Below are 12,714 nucleotides of genomic sequence, written 5' to 3'. Positions count from 1 at the left end.
CGGATCACGGTGAGAAAACCTGACGACGCAGCAGCAACGCTCGCGTCGCGCGTCGTACCGTGGCCCAACCCACTTTTGATTTGTGTGCCGCTCGCAGTGCCGAAAGGTCCCCGAACCATGTACCCGCGGTGATACCTCGAGACTTCCTCGAGCAGCAGTGTATTTCTCCAGCAATCCGAGCGGTCCTAAATATTGTGTTGCGTTGCCTCCGCCTACAGGCGCTTCGAATGGGTATGAAATTTGCGCGACGACGATACATCCAATCCGACGATCTTAACGCGTCGACATAACCTTTAAACCATAACGACATTACTTTTTGGATTTTGCCACATATTCGGTTTGCTCGAATCAGCGCGGATCGTCATTATTGGAAAGCGTGACGTTTATTGTCACTCTACTTGAGTTTGACCACGCGGAAGCGATGATCCGTCTTTAAACGACAAAAACGTCACGACTTACCTGTCTGCCTGTGCGCCTTCTCATATTTGATTGTACATCGCTCAATTGTGTTGCTGCGTTTTTTTGCCTCCTAGTATCACATGTATTACGTGTACGTACTATTGTACTACGTGTTCATTGTATCGATGAACATTTGTATTGAATTTGATGATGTTTAATTTGATTCTGTTCTGTATATTTTCGTTTTCACAAGACGACGTTATATTAAGCATATTGTCTATTCTTCATCATTGAGTTCATTTAATAAATTTTGTTTCTCACGCAACAAATTTGTGTTTTATTTTGCGTACTTGCACTTTCATACATATCACCACCTATTTTTCCTTCTGTGTCAATTTTGCTCATACTACCTGTAAGTATGCATAAAAGAATCTTATTTAAAATTTGCACTTTATCATCACGCAAAACATCTCAGATATAATTTTATAATTTTCATTAACTGAAAAAAGGACTGATTGTTATATGTAATTTGCTTCGTCAAACATTTAACATAATTTTAAATTATTAAGAAATATCCAGATTAATTATTAAAATACATAAAACTATGATTATCAGATTAGTTTTAATAAAATTTATGCGTTTTTCTCTGCTTTTATAGCTAAATAAAAAGTTATAATATAAATCATAATAATCATTTTCTACTAATTATCAAAGCGATGGTGTACTAAGAAATCAAACGTCAACATTTGTGGACTAAGCAATTGAAAAAAATCTTCAAGAAAAAATGAATAATCAAGCGTTTAGTTTGGCGGAGAGGCTTATACCTTCCACTTATGTACAACAAGGTTTAAACGCTAAGAAATCTCGTGAAAACCTTATACGTCATTTTATCGAACATGTAAGTCATAATATGTAGTAAATATTTGCATGTACATAAAAAATCAAAGATACATACATTTTTATTACATGATATTTATCCAACAGCGAAAATGGCCAGAAGAAGGTTGGGACGATGCAACAATAGAGGCGTTTCTGTCAGATCTATCGCAAATGGATAGCAATAATTTTCCCTCAAACTGTAGTGTTGGTGAACGTGAAGCGAGGATTGTATCAAATCTTGTTGCAAGACGACACTTTCGTATGGGACATGGCATAGGCAGATCCGGTGATCTAGAAGAAGTACAACCAAAAGCTGCTGGTAGCAGTTTAATGTATAAATTAACGAATTCTTTAGTGCTCGAAGTTATACGATATATGGGTAAGAAAATAATCAGAAATATATTTAGAATTAGATGAAGAATTTAATACTCTTCAAACATACTTATTATATTGCAAAAGAAATAAATATTTATAATTGAGAATAATTATAAGTCACTATTGTATTAATCAAATAGTTTTTGTTCTTTTTCATTTTGTTTCGTTAATATTAGAGCTATACATTTTTATATTTTATATATACATATAAAAAGAATAAATTTCTTGATAAAGATACCAAATAAATTTTATTATTTGATAATGATAGAATGTATATTTAATGTTTAAATTATTAATAATGATAATAAAAATATATTCAATTGCAGGAGTAAAAAGCATAGCAGGTTGCTTTTTATCACCAATGGCCACTGGAATGAGTCTAGTTCTATGTATGTTAACACTTAAGCAAGACAGACCACGAGCAAAATATGTTTTATGGCCTAGAATTGACCAAAAATCTAGCTTCAAATCTATAATCACAGCCGGATTAGAACCCATTGTTATCGAAATGCAAATAATAGGAGATGAATTAAAAACCGACTTACAGAGACTTGAAGCCCAAATGGCAGCTTTAGGCGAAAGTGTGGCTTGTGTACTCACAACAACCAGTTGCTTTGCACCCAGAGCGTGCGATTCTGTAGATGCGATTGCAGCTCTCTGCACTCAATATAATATACCACATCTGGTAAACAATGCGTATGGGTAAGTAATAAGATACATAATTTTCGATCTGTATTTCCAGATCGATACCTTGATGTTAAAACAATCAATGTTATTCTTTAACTCAAAATGTAGAACATTCTTCCTCGAAAATTACACAATGTCATTGATTGTTCTAATTTCAAGATAATAATATATTTTTGATTAAAAATTATTTTACTAAATATATTACACTATATTGCTAAAAGCTTGCAGAGTACAAGATGTATGCACCTTATACAAGAAGCGTCAAGAAAGGGTCGTGTAGATGCTTTCGTTCAAAGCACGGACAAGAACTTTCTAGTTCCAGTGGGTGGTGCCATTATAGGTTCCTTCGATAAAAATCTTTTGGATCGCATATCGAAAATGTATCCGGGACGTGCGAGTGCAAGTTCCGTTATGGATGTGATGATAACACTGTTAAGTCTTGGAATGGCAGGGTACAAACAATTGATTGCTCAACGTAAAGAGATGTATTCTTATCTGAAAGAAGAATTGGGAAAATTAGCAACAAGGCATGGAGAGAGGCTGTTAGACACTAAGGGCAATCCAATATCCATGGCTATGACTCTTCAATGTCTAAGCCATCAACATGATAACAAGCAAGTTACTATGCTAGGATCAATGTTATTTCTGCGTAACGTTAGTGGTACTAGAGTAATAACAACTACAGATTCTAAGCACATCGTTTCACATAAATTTGAAGGTATGTACTTATAAAAGCTTAACTAGATAATGTTTTAAGAATACATTGTATTTATCGAGATTTAATATATTCAAGTCAGGAAAATGTTAGCAATGTTGGCAGATCATCAAATTTGATCAAATTTGCTGTCAATTTGTTAACATTCCTAACATTTGGCTATCTGAATATACTATTTTTTATATCATTTATACATCTGGACAATTTAATTTAAATTTGTGTACTTTACCTTTGTCGAAAGTAATTTCAATTTCCTAATATCTGTTCGCTTCAATCGCTAACAGGCTGGGGTGCACACAACAGTAATTATAGAGTGCCATATCTAACTGCTGCGGCCGCATTAGGCATGAAGAGATCTGATGTGGATGCATTCATACAAAGATTGGATAAAGCTTTAACGAAAGTAAGGAGGCGTTCTGCGCCAGTAACGCCCACCGCTTCGCTCGCCGGTTCCAGCATCAATGGAGATGCAGGTGGCACTGGTGGACCAGGAGAATCTAGTACCGCCTCAACCAGCCGTGCAAGTAGCAAAGACAGTCTGAGAAAATGAACCGTAATCAACGCAACTGGCCAGTCAAATCAGCATATTAATCTCAATTTGTAAGCGACTTGTCGCTTATGAATTGACATCTGTAGCATGTTTCTGAGAAATGCAATTTGACACAATCGTTTATTTATATCAACCATGTTTATGTTGACAGGAGTTATTCAGAATCTTATTATAAAAAAACTTTTAAAATTTAAAAAGATTTTACAATATATTTTCCATAAAAAAATATATTGTATAACTTTCGCACAATGAAAACATTTCCTTCCCTGCTTTTTTTTAAGCAACACAATAAAACAATATTTATTACTGAGTTAAATTATAAGAAATAGTGGTCTATATGCATTTTCACAGACACGTGCTAGATACAAATGTGCTGATTCGTCTGTCCACTTGCGTTGAGATATTGTCAATTTAAATCATTATACCAAAAGAGAATGAGTGTCTTCAGACATTAAAGAGTGATCATCAAAGTTAATACTTGAAAAAAAAGAAAAAGGAAAGGAAACACGAAGCATTAAGATTATTATGGCTCTGTTTTAAGAGATTTAAGTGATAAGCGCTGGCCGCCGATATAATTGTTAAGTATGTTCTTTGTTGAAATGCTATTATTTATCAAGACATAAACAGAGAACATTGAATTCTTATATTTAACTCTCTTTTCTCTTTCTTGCTTTCTAATATTGTAGTTTGATATAAACAAATAAGAAAAATATTAACCAAATCATACATACTTGCTTCATATAGTAAATTTCTTTTCTAAAAAAGCAATGTCATACAATTCTGTCGATATATGTAGCAATATTCACAATTTAATTGTTTCTAATATTTATGCATTATTGCTGAAAACTATTGTATTTTTTATGCAATTAACTCACCTATATAGTACTGACTTATACATTAATTATGGCATATTATTTATTAGCCTTGAATAGAGAGACGGCATATAAGAATGAATTTTTTCCTCTCTTATTTAAACGGAATATATTCGTGTTTACAGCATTAGTAAGAAGATACACATTACCTGTAAAAAAAGGAGGCTGTAGTAAAATATTTATGGAAATACATTATTAGGAAGTATGTCAAAATTTAGATATATAGTATACACAATGACACAACCTGATATATACGAAAATGTTACATTGGGTTTACAGAAAGACTGTAAAATCTTCGTATAGATATTGTATGTTGGTTTATATAAAAAAATGGCAAGAATTAGGACACAATATCATTTGTGTTTAATGCACGTTAATGCATATTGTGTTTAATGCGTTTTTAATGTAGATAATGTTATTTCTTTTTTAATTGTATTGTTGCATAATAAATAGAATATCAAAGGTAGGAGTATATGTTATGAGAATATTAAGATTATTTGAAATATTTAGCGATTTGCAAGCAAATTACATCACATGAAACTACCATTTAACTCACATATTTAGACATATAAAAAAGTATGTTTATACGTATATATAAAAATACCTGTATCAGTATATATACAGATATTCATACTTGCACAATTTATTGCGTATAAAGGATAGTTTATTTGAAGTTTTATGCAATTTAGAAAATAGTATATATTCGAAGTTATATTTATAAATATTTAATAGAGATAAAAGGAAAGAAACCAATAGGAGGAAATTATTAGTACTGCTAAAATTTTATCAAATATATACATATAGTTTTAATGCCTATCCCACTTTCTTTAGATGAAGATATCAATTGCTTGTACAATATTATATTTGTTGTAATTTGGATTTTGTAGTATGTATTTTATATGTTCAATGCTAACGTTGAAGTTATTAGTTAGTACTTGATGTGTGAAGTTAATAACAGAGCAGAATGACTTTAAATCACCACCAAAATTTTTAAAATGTATTATTATTATGAGTAAGAAAAAGCAGTGATATACACAGATTAGCATTTAATTAAAGCTTAATTGTGATAGCTTATTAGAGCAAGTGCTAATCAAGATTTTGTGAAGCTCTTAGTAATAATTATATATCCTATTATAATATAATTATATATATAGATTCATATTTTTCAATTAATTATACTCGCTATATTCTTCATAATGAAACAGTTCTTTAATATATGCACAAATATCACTTTTGGTTTTCAAAACATATTGGTATTTTAATTTACAGGTTATCCTTAATCCTTATATTCAGCCACCCTTTATCCAAAATAAAATTTTTTTGTTCTAAAACACTTATTTTTTTCTTAGTAAAAAAAATTAAGAAAAATTATCATTTGTCATAAATTTTGGTTCTTGACATTAAAAACATGTGTTTAAAACATTTGATTAATTATAGAATTAAGTCTTTTAAAATTTATTAAAACTAAATAAAGCATTTTCTGTTCATATTCTTTAATTTTTGAAAATCTCTTTACTTTTCATAGTTTAATTGTTTAACATTTTATTGTTAAAAAATAATCCATTTCATATCATTCAGAAAATTTCTATGTAGAAGGTGGCTCAGTAGATTTGAAACATCCTATGTGATATTTATTATTTTAGATAAAACATTATATAGCTACTATATTATGGCCTTAACATTTATATGTTTCTTTAATTACTTATTTTGAGACAGAATATTACATACAGAAAAAATCTAAGATGTAGTAAAAAAAATAGCAAAATTATTGCTATAAGATCATATATAAAGCTATAATAAGAAAAATATATTGACGTTATATATTATTTAATAAAGAAGAATATATGTATATATACATATATACACAATATATGTAGAGCAATCTTTATATCAAGTGAGACATCAATGCACTCAAGCTATTTCTAATGATTATACTTATAATATATATCGTATATTTAAATTTTTTACGTTTTATTATATTTATATAATTGCCATAACTATGGTTACTAAATTGAGCAATAATTATAATATATATTTCTTTTATTCTATGCAATCACTGAAAATATTGGAATTTCTTATAGTAACAAAACAAATCATCCTATATAAGTATATATGTATACATGTATATATACATAAGCATATATCTAATAATAGAAAATATTCTAGAATAGCATATGGTCTTATAACTTACTCACAACATTCCTATGTAAATAAAGAAGTCTATCTTATTTTATTCACTTCCATTTTCAGCTGGATTTTGTACGATGAAGGCCAGCTTTACTTATATATCATTGCGCCTTTTATGCAAACAACGATATTTGTGGACCTAATTTTTCATCCTCTTTAAGTTTCACGTCTGATATAGACACTTTGACTGCAGTTATTGTCTTTTATAACGATAAAGTATATTCTAACAGACAGACAGCGAATGTGTTGATCCAAAGCACCTGCATTCAAAAGAAAATAACGTATTTATATAAGTAACATAAAATAAATCAATCTCCACCATATTATTAAATTTAGTGCGTTGGTATGTATTGTGTGTGCAACAGTTAAGGCTTATCGAGTATACAATATACATGTAAAGCGAAACAAGATAATCATTCTCGTACAACCAAGAAGCATTTGGTTTTTTAACATGTATCGACATTTAAATAGTACACTGCTAACATTGTATATATGCAGTTGTTTTAACAACAACATTTTTAATGGCTCATTTAATGGCTCATTCAGGCTCATTTAAGATATGTAAGAGCAAAATTTCAGGCACATAAGCTAAGCACCATGTAGGCACAGGCATGTTGCCTGCCTATTGCATATGCTATCATGTAATACAATATCCTTTTAATCGCAGTTTATATATTATTTGTACGCCGATACTTTGGCATATATATACTTAAGTAATGAATCTAAATCCATAATAAATCCGAAATGATCGGAAAACAAAAAGATGTACAGAAATAACTTGATAATTGAACAAACTGAATGAAATGATTGGTCAAACAAATGCGATTTCAAGCCTTCATGTTTTGAGAAATTATTCTGTCTGGCTTTTCTCATTTAACTATATATTTAAGGAAAGATATGATACGATACGTGATACGCTAAATATTAATCAAACATTAGATATGTAAACAGCGTAATGTATGAGCTCTTCCCTAAATATGTGATTATATTGTAATAGTTAATGCTTTATTTGTAATATATGCAACTATTGAATAAATAAATATAAAAACTGTTAAGCAATATATTGTATGATTTAAATAAAAAACTCTACTGATAGCGTTTTAAATCTGCCATCCATTTGTCATACATTATCACAAAGGTTAAGAATTTTCTTAAAAGTTCTATTTTTTAATTTTTTGCATATTTCAGATGCTATTATCATGTTTTTTTATAGAATTAGCAAATATTATTTTGTTTATTCAATATGTATACTATACTATAAACAAAAATTAATATGAAAAGTGTTTATACTAAGAATTATGTTTTAAAAATAGAAATATACGTAAAAAAATATACTTAACAAAATTTTAAATTATTTTGTATATCAAATAATCCTCTATTTTACCAGAAATTGGCTTTCTAAGCTTTGGTTGGCCAGCCTGATGTTTGACGAACATAACAGACAAGAGATGGCGCTATTAAAGTTCGCGCGAATTTTTAAAACACAATTTTTCCCGTATATATAATTCATTTTTACATCAATAATTAATAGTTGTTTATAAGTTAAATATCAAACAGGATTTCTTTACATGGCTATTGTTATGCAATAATTTGACATGAACTATTAAAATGTTTATAATCGTAATTGTTAATTAGCATTATAAACGATGTAACAATTTTATAGCAACTTGCACGTTGACATTGTGAACGTCGGTGGAATCATGAAATCGTAAAAGATTCTTATGTTTGCTAAAGGAGCTTTTAGTTATAAACAATAATAACATTCACGGCTGTGATATATACCATTTAATAAATGTTTGTCGTTTGTAACTTATCTTAGGATTTTTATAAGCAGCGTGAAAAGTGATCGACGAAAGATAACCTAAGTTGACATATGCCACAGGTGCATATATCAGAGAAAATAGTGATCGTAATAAGTTTTAAACATTGTAAGATTACATTTTTATCTTATTACACAAAATTTGCTTGAAACGTCTAACAATTTGAATTCAGAAATTACTTATACGATATAAATTATCTTTTGTCACCTTTTGCTGAAAAAACTGCTAATGTTAATGTTAAATTTGTGTCAATTTGTATTAATTTTCCTTATATATTTCTAAAATAACGTATATGCATTGTATTGTTATATGGCAACACTAGACATACTAACATATGTTTAGAAATGAGAATAATCACAACATCTTTATTTCAGTATAATTGAAATGGTGAAGAATAAACCACAAGAAAAATCTGTAAAGATAAAAGCTAAATCTGTGAATGCAAACTCAGTTAAGACAAATAAAAGTTTTCCATTATCGATGAATTCTACTATCACTGTTATATGTATTGCCATTGCTGCTTGGTTTGGATATAAAGGATATCTTGAAACAAGAGTAAATACCCCATATGATGGAAACAAGGCATGTATAATATCACATAAAAGTTTATAATTTTTTTATCTTTAAAAATTTATATAGAAGAGTAAGTAGTACAGAATGCATAATTTAAAATCTCATTAAACTTATATTTAAATAATATTTTAAAATATGAAATATATATGCATTGGTTATCGAGTCTCTCTATGTAAAAAAAGGATTCTTTTATAGAGAATAAAACACTAGAGATCATAAATTTTATTTTCTATAATAGAATTTTAAAGATATTAATCTTGTACATCTAGCATAGAATTAAATATCGACAAATTTTTAATTTTGTCAACTTGAATATTGTTTGAAAACTAGGTAGTTATTGCATCTGGCTTGGATATTCCAGACAGATATTGGGGTACCTACAGATCTGGTGTATATTTTGGTTTAAAAACAAGAGATCCACATTCTTTAGTAACTGGTTTGATGTGGTATTCTCCACATATTCTACGCTATGATGGAAGCGTACTTAGACACTGGTGTGATCAAGGTGATAAATTAGATAGGTACTGTATCTTCTTATCTTTAGTGATATAGATTTTGTCAGTGTAGCTAACCAATGTTTAAATGTCAGATATGCATGGCTGGAGCATGATGGACGAACGTTTGGTGTTCAGGAAATAGTAGATAAGTCCATAATTTTAAGAACGACATTTGTCAAAAGACCTGGTGGATATCATGGTGGTGATTGGACCGCAAGAATTGCAGTATCACAAAAGAAAGAAAACAGTAGAGAAGAGATATCATTGTTATTTTACACTGCTATCGAAGAAAGTACAAAAGGTTGGATAAAGGCTAATCTAGGGGACTATAATCGCTTAACAGGCATAGAAGGAAACACACAAGGATTGGGATCTTTTGCTATAAACCTAAATTTAATAAATGGCACTGTAGAGGAGCATTCGTTTTTGGCAACAACTGCTTCTGGGTTAAATGTGTTGAAAGAAACTGTTTTGCAAAATCTTCGTATCGCAACCCAGAAGGGATCCGCGGAGAAACATATAGTTTTAGCCGGCGAACAATTACTATTATCGCCTGAAGGCAAGAAAAAGGATCCAAATTTCATCGTTACTCAAGTAACAGGAAAAGTTCCTTTCGAGATTGAAGTTAGTTACGAATCTGGCAGTTTTAGTAATAGAATAGACAAGTTAACAGGCCAGAACTATGACGAGGCTCTCGACAAGCAGAGGCAATTGTTCTCGAAGAAATTTGAAAATGTTTTTAAATTGAAATCAAAGGGATACACGGACGACGAAATGACGTTCGCAAAGATGGCATTCTCAAATCTCATAGGCTCGATAGGTTACTTTTACGGAACTTCGCAAGTGCAAAGTACGTATACACAGGGACCTGTGCCTTATTGGAAAGCGCCTTTGTACACTGCTGTACCCAGCAGAAGCTTTTTTCCTCGAGGTTTCCTGTGGGATGAAGGTTTTCACGGTTTACTTATCTCAGTCTGGGACACGGAGATAGAATTAGATATTATAAGCCATTGGTTCGATCTGATGAATGTCGAAGGTTGGATCCCTAGAGAGATGATTTTGGGCCAGGAGGCTCTGGCTAAAGTGCCCGAGGAGTTCGTAACTCAAATCAATACAAATGCCAATCCGCCCACATTTTTTTTAACGCTGGACTTTATGCTTAAGCATAAAGAGCAAGAATTATTGATGCATAATTTCAAGATCCTCGACAAACTATATCCACGATTGCAAGCGTGGTTTTCATGGTTCAACGTCACGCAAGTCGGCGATCTACCCAGCACATACAGATGGCGAGGCAGAGATGAGACAACTAATAGAGAATTGAATCCTAAAACACTGACATCCGGCTTGGACGATTATCCTAGGGCTTCTCATCCCACCGCTGCCGAGCGTCACGTTGACTTGCGTTGTTGGATCGCGTTCGCTGCTCGCGTTATGGCTAAAATTGCTGAAACGTTGAGTTATCCTGCCCAAAAATACCAAGAAACATTCGAATATCTATCCGACAACAACTTGTTAAACAAATTGCATTGGTCACCAAATGCTCAAGCGTATTCGGATTACGGTTTACACACCGACAAAGTGGCTCTACGGAGACCTCCACAAAAACAGCGGTCTCATTCGCAATCCGTACGTATGGAAATGGTCCGTGTCGTTTCGGAGGAACCGTCGTTGAAATTTGTCGATACCACCTTTGGATACGTTTCGTTATTCCCTTTTATTTTGCAAATTGTGGAACCTGATTCGTCACAGTTGGGGAAGATATTGCAGGATCTACGAGATCCGTACCTTCTCTGGACCAGATATGGATTACGTTCACTCGCGAAAACATCGCCGTTGCACATGAAATACAATACAGAACACGACCCGCCTTACTGGCGCGGTCCTATCTGGATGAATCTAAATTACTTGACAGTACGGGCTGCATATTATTATTCTAACGTGGAAGGGCCGCATCGGGAACATGCGAAAAAGATATATGAAGAGTTGCGAAAGAATTTGATACAGAATATTATTAAGCAATATAAAAAGACCGGATATTTGTGGGAACATTATGATAATAGTGAAGGAGAAGGCAAAGGAAGTCACCCTTTCACCGGTTGGACTTCCTTGGTTGTATTGCTTATGGCAGAAATATATTAGATATTCTAATATACAATGTCAAACTTTACTATTAAAAACTGTTTTACCAAAAGTGGAACCAAAAGTGGAATCAAAAGACATTGCGAGTGTTCACTTAGAATTATTATATATGATCTATTAGTAGCAATATATGTTTAAACTACACAAAAGGATAGTAATTATATAATTATACTATTTTTCACTATGTAATTATATTATTATTGTTATTTTTTTATTATGTTATATCAGGAGTTATTGTTATATATTTGAGAAAAAAAATCATCTTTTTCTTATAAAGCACATAAAGCTATAAAAGCATATATAATTATATTAATTAAGAAGATTATGTATGTGTGTTGTGTGTATCTGGTATTCTTGATAAATTTTGTACTCTAAATAATTAGATTTCTTCTAACACTTATTTCTCTTTTAACAACAGCACTTCTATAAGTAAGACAGCATTTTAATAATAAATTGTGATAGTAATATCATATACATGTTAGTATGGTATTATTGATTTAATAAAATATTCTATATTTATGTTAAATACATATTTTGGATAAAACAAATTCTTTATTTTCACATATTAAGTGAATTAAATGAGTATCTTGTTATTTTAATTTTGTTAATATAAATTGTCATAATTTTTAAAACAAAATTACAATGGAGAAATGGTATTGTAAATTATTAACAGAAAGGTTATCAATATCTCAAATCTTGGCTGTGATTCACTAAAAACTTGTAATCTTAAGCTTGTATATTGTAATCTTAAGCTATCTTTAAAAGCGCAATGTTTTATCATTGTCATTCTAGCATAACTTTGCTCACAATAATAAATACTTATTTTTATGAGTGCACATGTACTCTTGCTAATCTAGCCAGTTTCTCAAATTGCTTTTGAAATAAAAATGTAACCTGCATATATCATAATAAAATACTATTATTTATACAACATAAATTGATATAAATTAATATCAATGTTTATTGTTATTTATTTGAATAAAATTTTGATTTTATGTTTTACTTCATACTATTAATT

At 30.7% G+C, this 12,714-nt stretch overlaps 2 protein-coding genes across 4 annotated transcripts; both read left to right on the top strand.

Annotated features, from left to right (window-relative positions):
* Positions 1-89: 89 nt before the first annotated feature.
* On the top strand, positions 90-7,725 carry SecS (Sec synthetase). Of its 2 annotated transcripts, none has more exons than XM_012371289.2 (6): positions 90-231; positions 1,114-1,297; positions 1,384-1,657; positions 1,980-2,355; positions 2,562-3,058; positions 3,340-7,725. In XM_012371289.2, the coding sequence occupies exons 2-6, from the start codon at positions 1,184-1,186 to the stop codon at positions 3,603-3,605; spliced, it is 1,527 nt and encodes a 508-aa protein (XP_012226712.1). In that variant the 5' UTR covers positions 90-231; positions 1,114-1,183; the 3' UTR covers positions 3,606-7,725. The 2 variants fall into 2 exon arrangements, with proteins under 2 accessions (XP_012226712.1, XP_067213143.1); XM_067357042.1 differs by lacking the exon at positions 90-231 and adding an exon at positions 411-550.
* Positions 7,726-8,229: 504 nt separating this feature from the next.
* GCS1 (mannosyl-oligosaccharide glucosidase) lies at positions 8,230-12,633 on the top strand. Of its 2 annotated transcripts, none has more exons than XM_067357028.1 (4): positions 8,230-8,592; positions 8,859-9,070; positions 9,392-9,578; positions 9,647-12,633. In XM_067357028.1, the coding sequence occupies exons 2-4, from the start codon at positions 8,869-8,871 to the stop codon at positions 11,694-11,696; spliced, it is 2,439 nt and encodes an 812-aa protein (XP_067213129.1). In that variant the 5' UTR covers positions 8,230-8,592; positions 8,859-8,868; the 3' UTR covers positions 11,697-12,633. The 2 variants fall into 2 exon arrangements, with proteins under 2 accessions (XP_067213129.1, XP_012226758.1); XM_012371335.2 differs by having other exon boundaries at positions 8,232-8,592; positions 8,859-9,066; positions 9,388-9,578.
* The last annotated feature ends 81 nt before the right edge of the window (positions 12,634-12,714 follow it).

This window comes from Linepithema humile, chromosome 6, assembly GCF_040581485.1.
Source record: "Linepithema humile isolate Giens D197 chromosome 6, Lhum_UNIL_v1.0, whole genome shotgun sequence".
NCBI lineage: Eukaryota > Metazoa > Arthropoda > Insecta > Hymenoptera > Formicidae > Linepithema > Linepithema humile.
The sequence above is the reverse complement of the archived record's forward strand: the minus strand, read 5'-3'. Positions and strand labels throughout refer to the sequence as shown.

Excerpts from the sequence above, each read along its gene's own strand:
- SecS (XM_012371289.2), top strand. The coding sequence starts at position 1,184 with ATGAATAATCAAGCGTTTAGTTTGGCGGAGAGGCTTATACCTTCCACT. Across the intron at positions 1,298-1,383 it reads TACGTCATTTTATCGAACAT|CGAAAATGGCCAGAAGAAGG; the intron begins GTAAGTCATAAT and ends TTTATCCAACAG. Across the intron at positions 1,658-1,979 it reads CGAAGTTATACGATATATGG|GAGTAAAAAGCATAGCAGGT; the intron begins GTAAGAAAATAA and ends ATTCAATTGCAG.
- GCS1 (XM_067357028.1), top strand. The coding sequence starts at position 8,869 with ATGGTGAAGAATAAACCACAAGAAAAATCTGTAAAGATAAAAGCTAAA. Across the intron at positions 9,071-9,391 it reads ATATGATGGAAACAAGGCAT|TTATTGCATCTGGCTTGGAT; the intron begins GTATAATATCAC and ends AAAACTAGGTAG. Across the intron at positions 9,579-9,646 it reads CAAGGTGATAAATTAGATAG|ATATGCATGGCTGGAGCATG; the intron begins GTACTGTATCTT and ends TTTAAATGTCAG.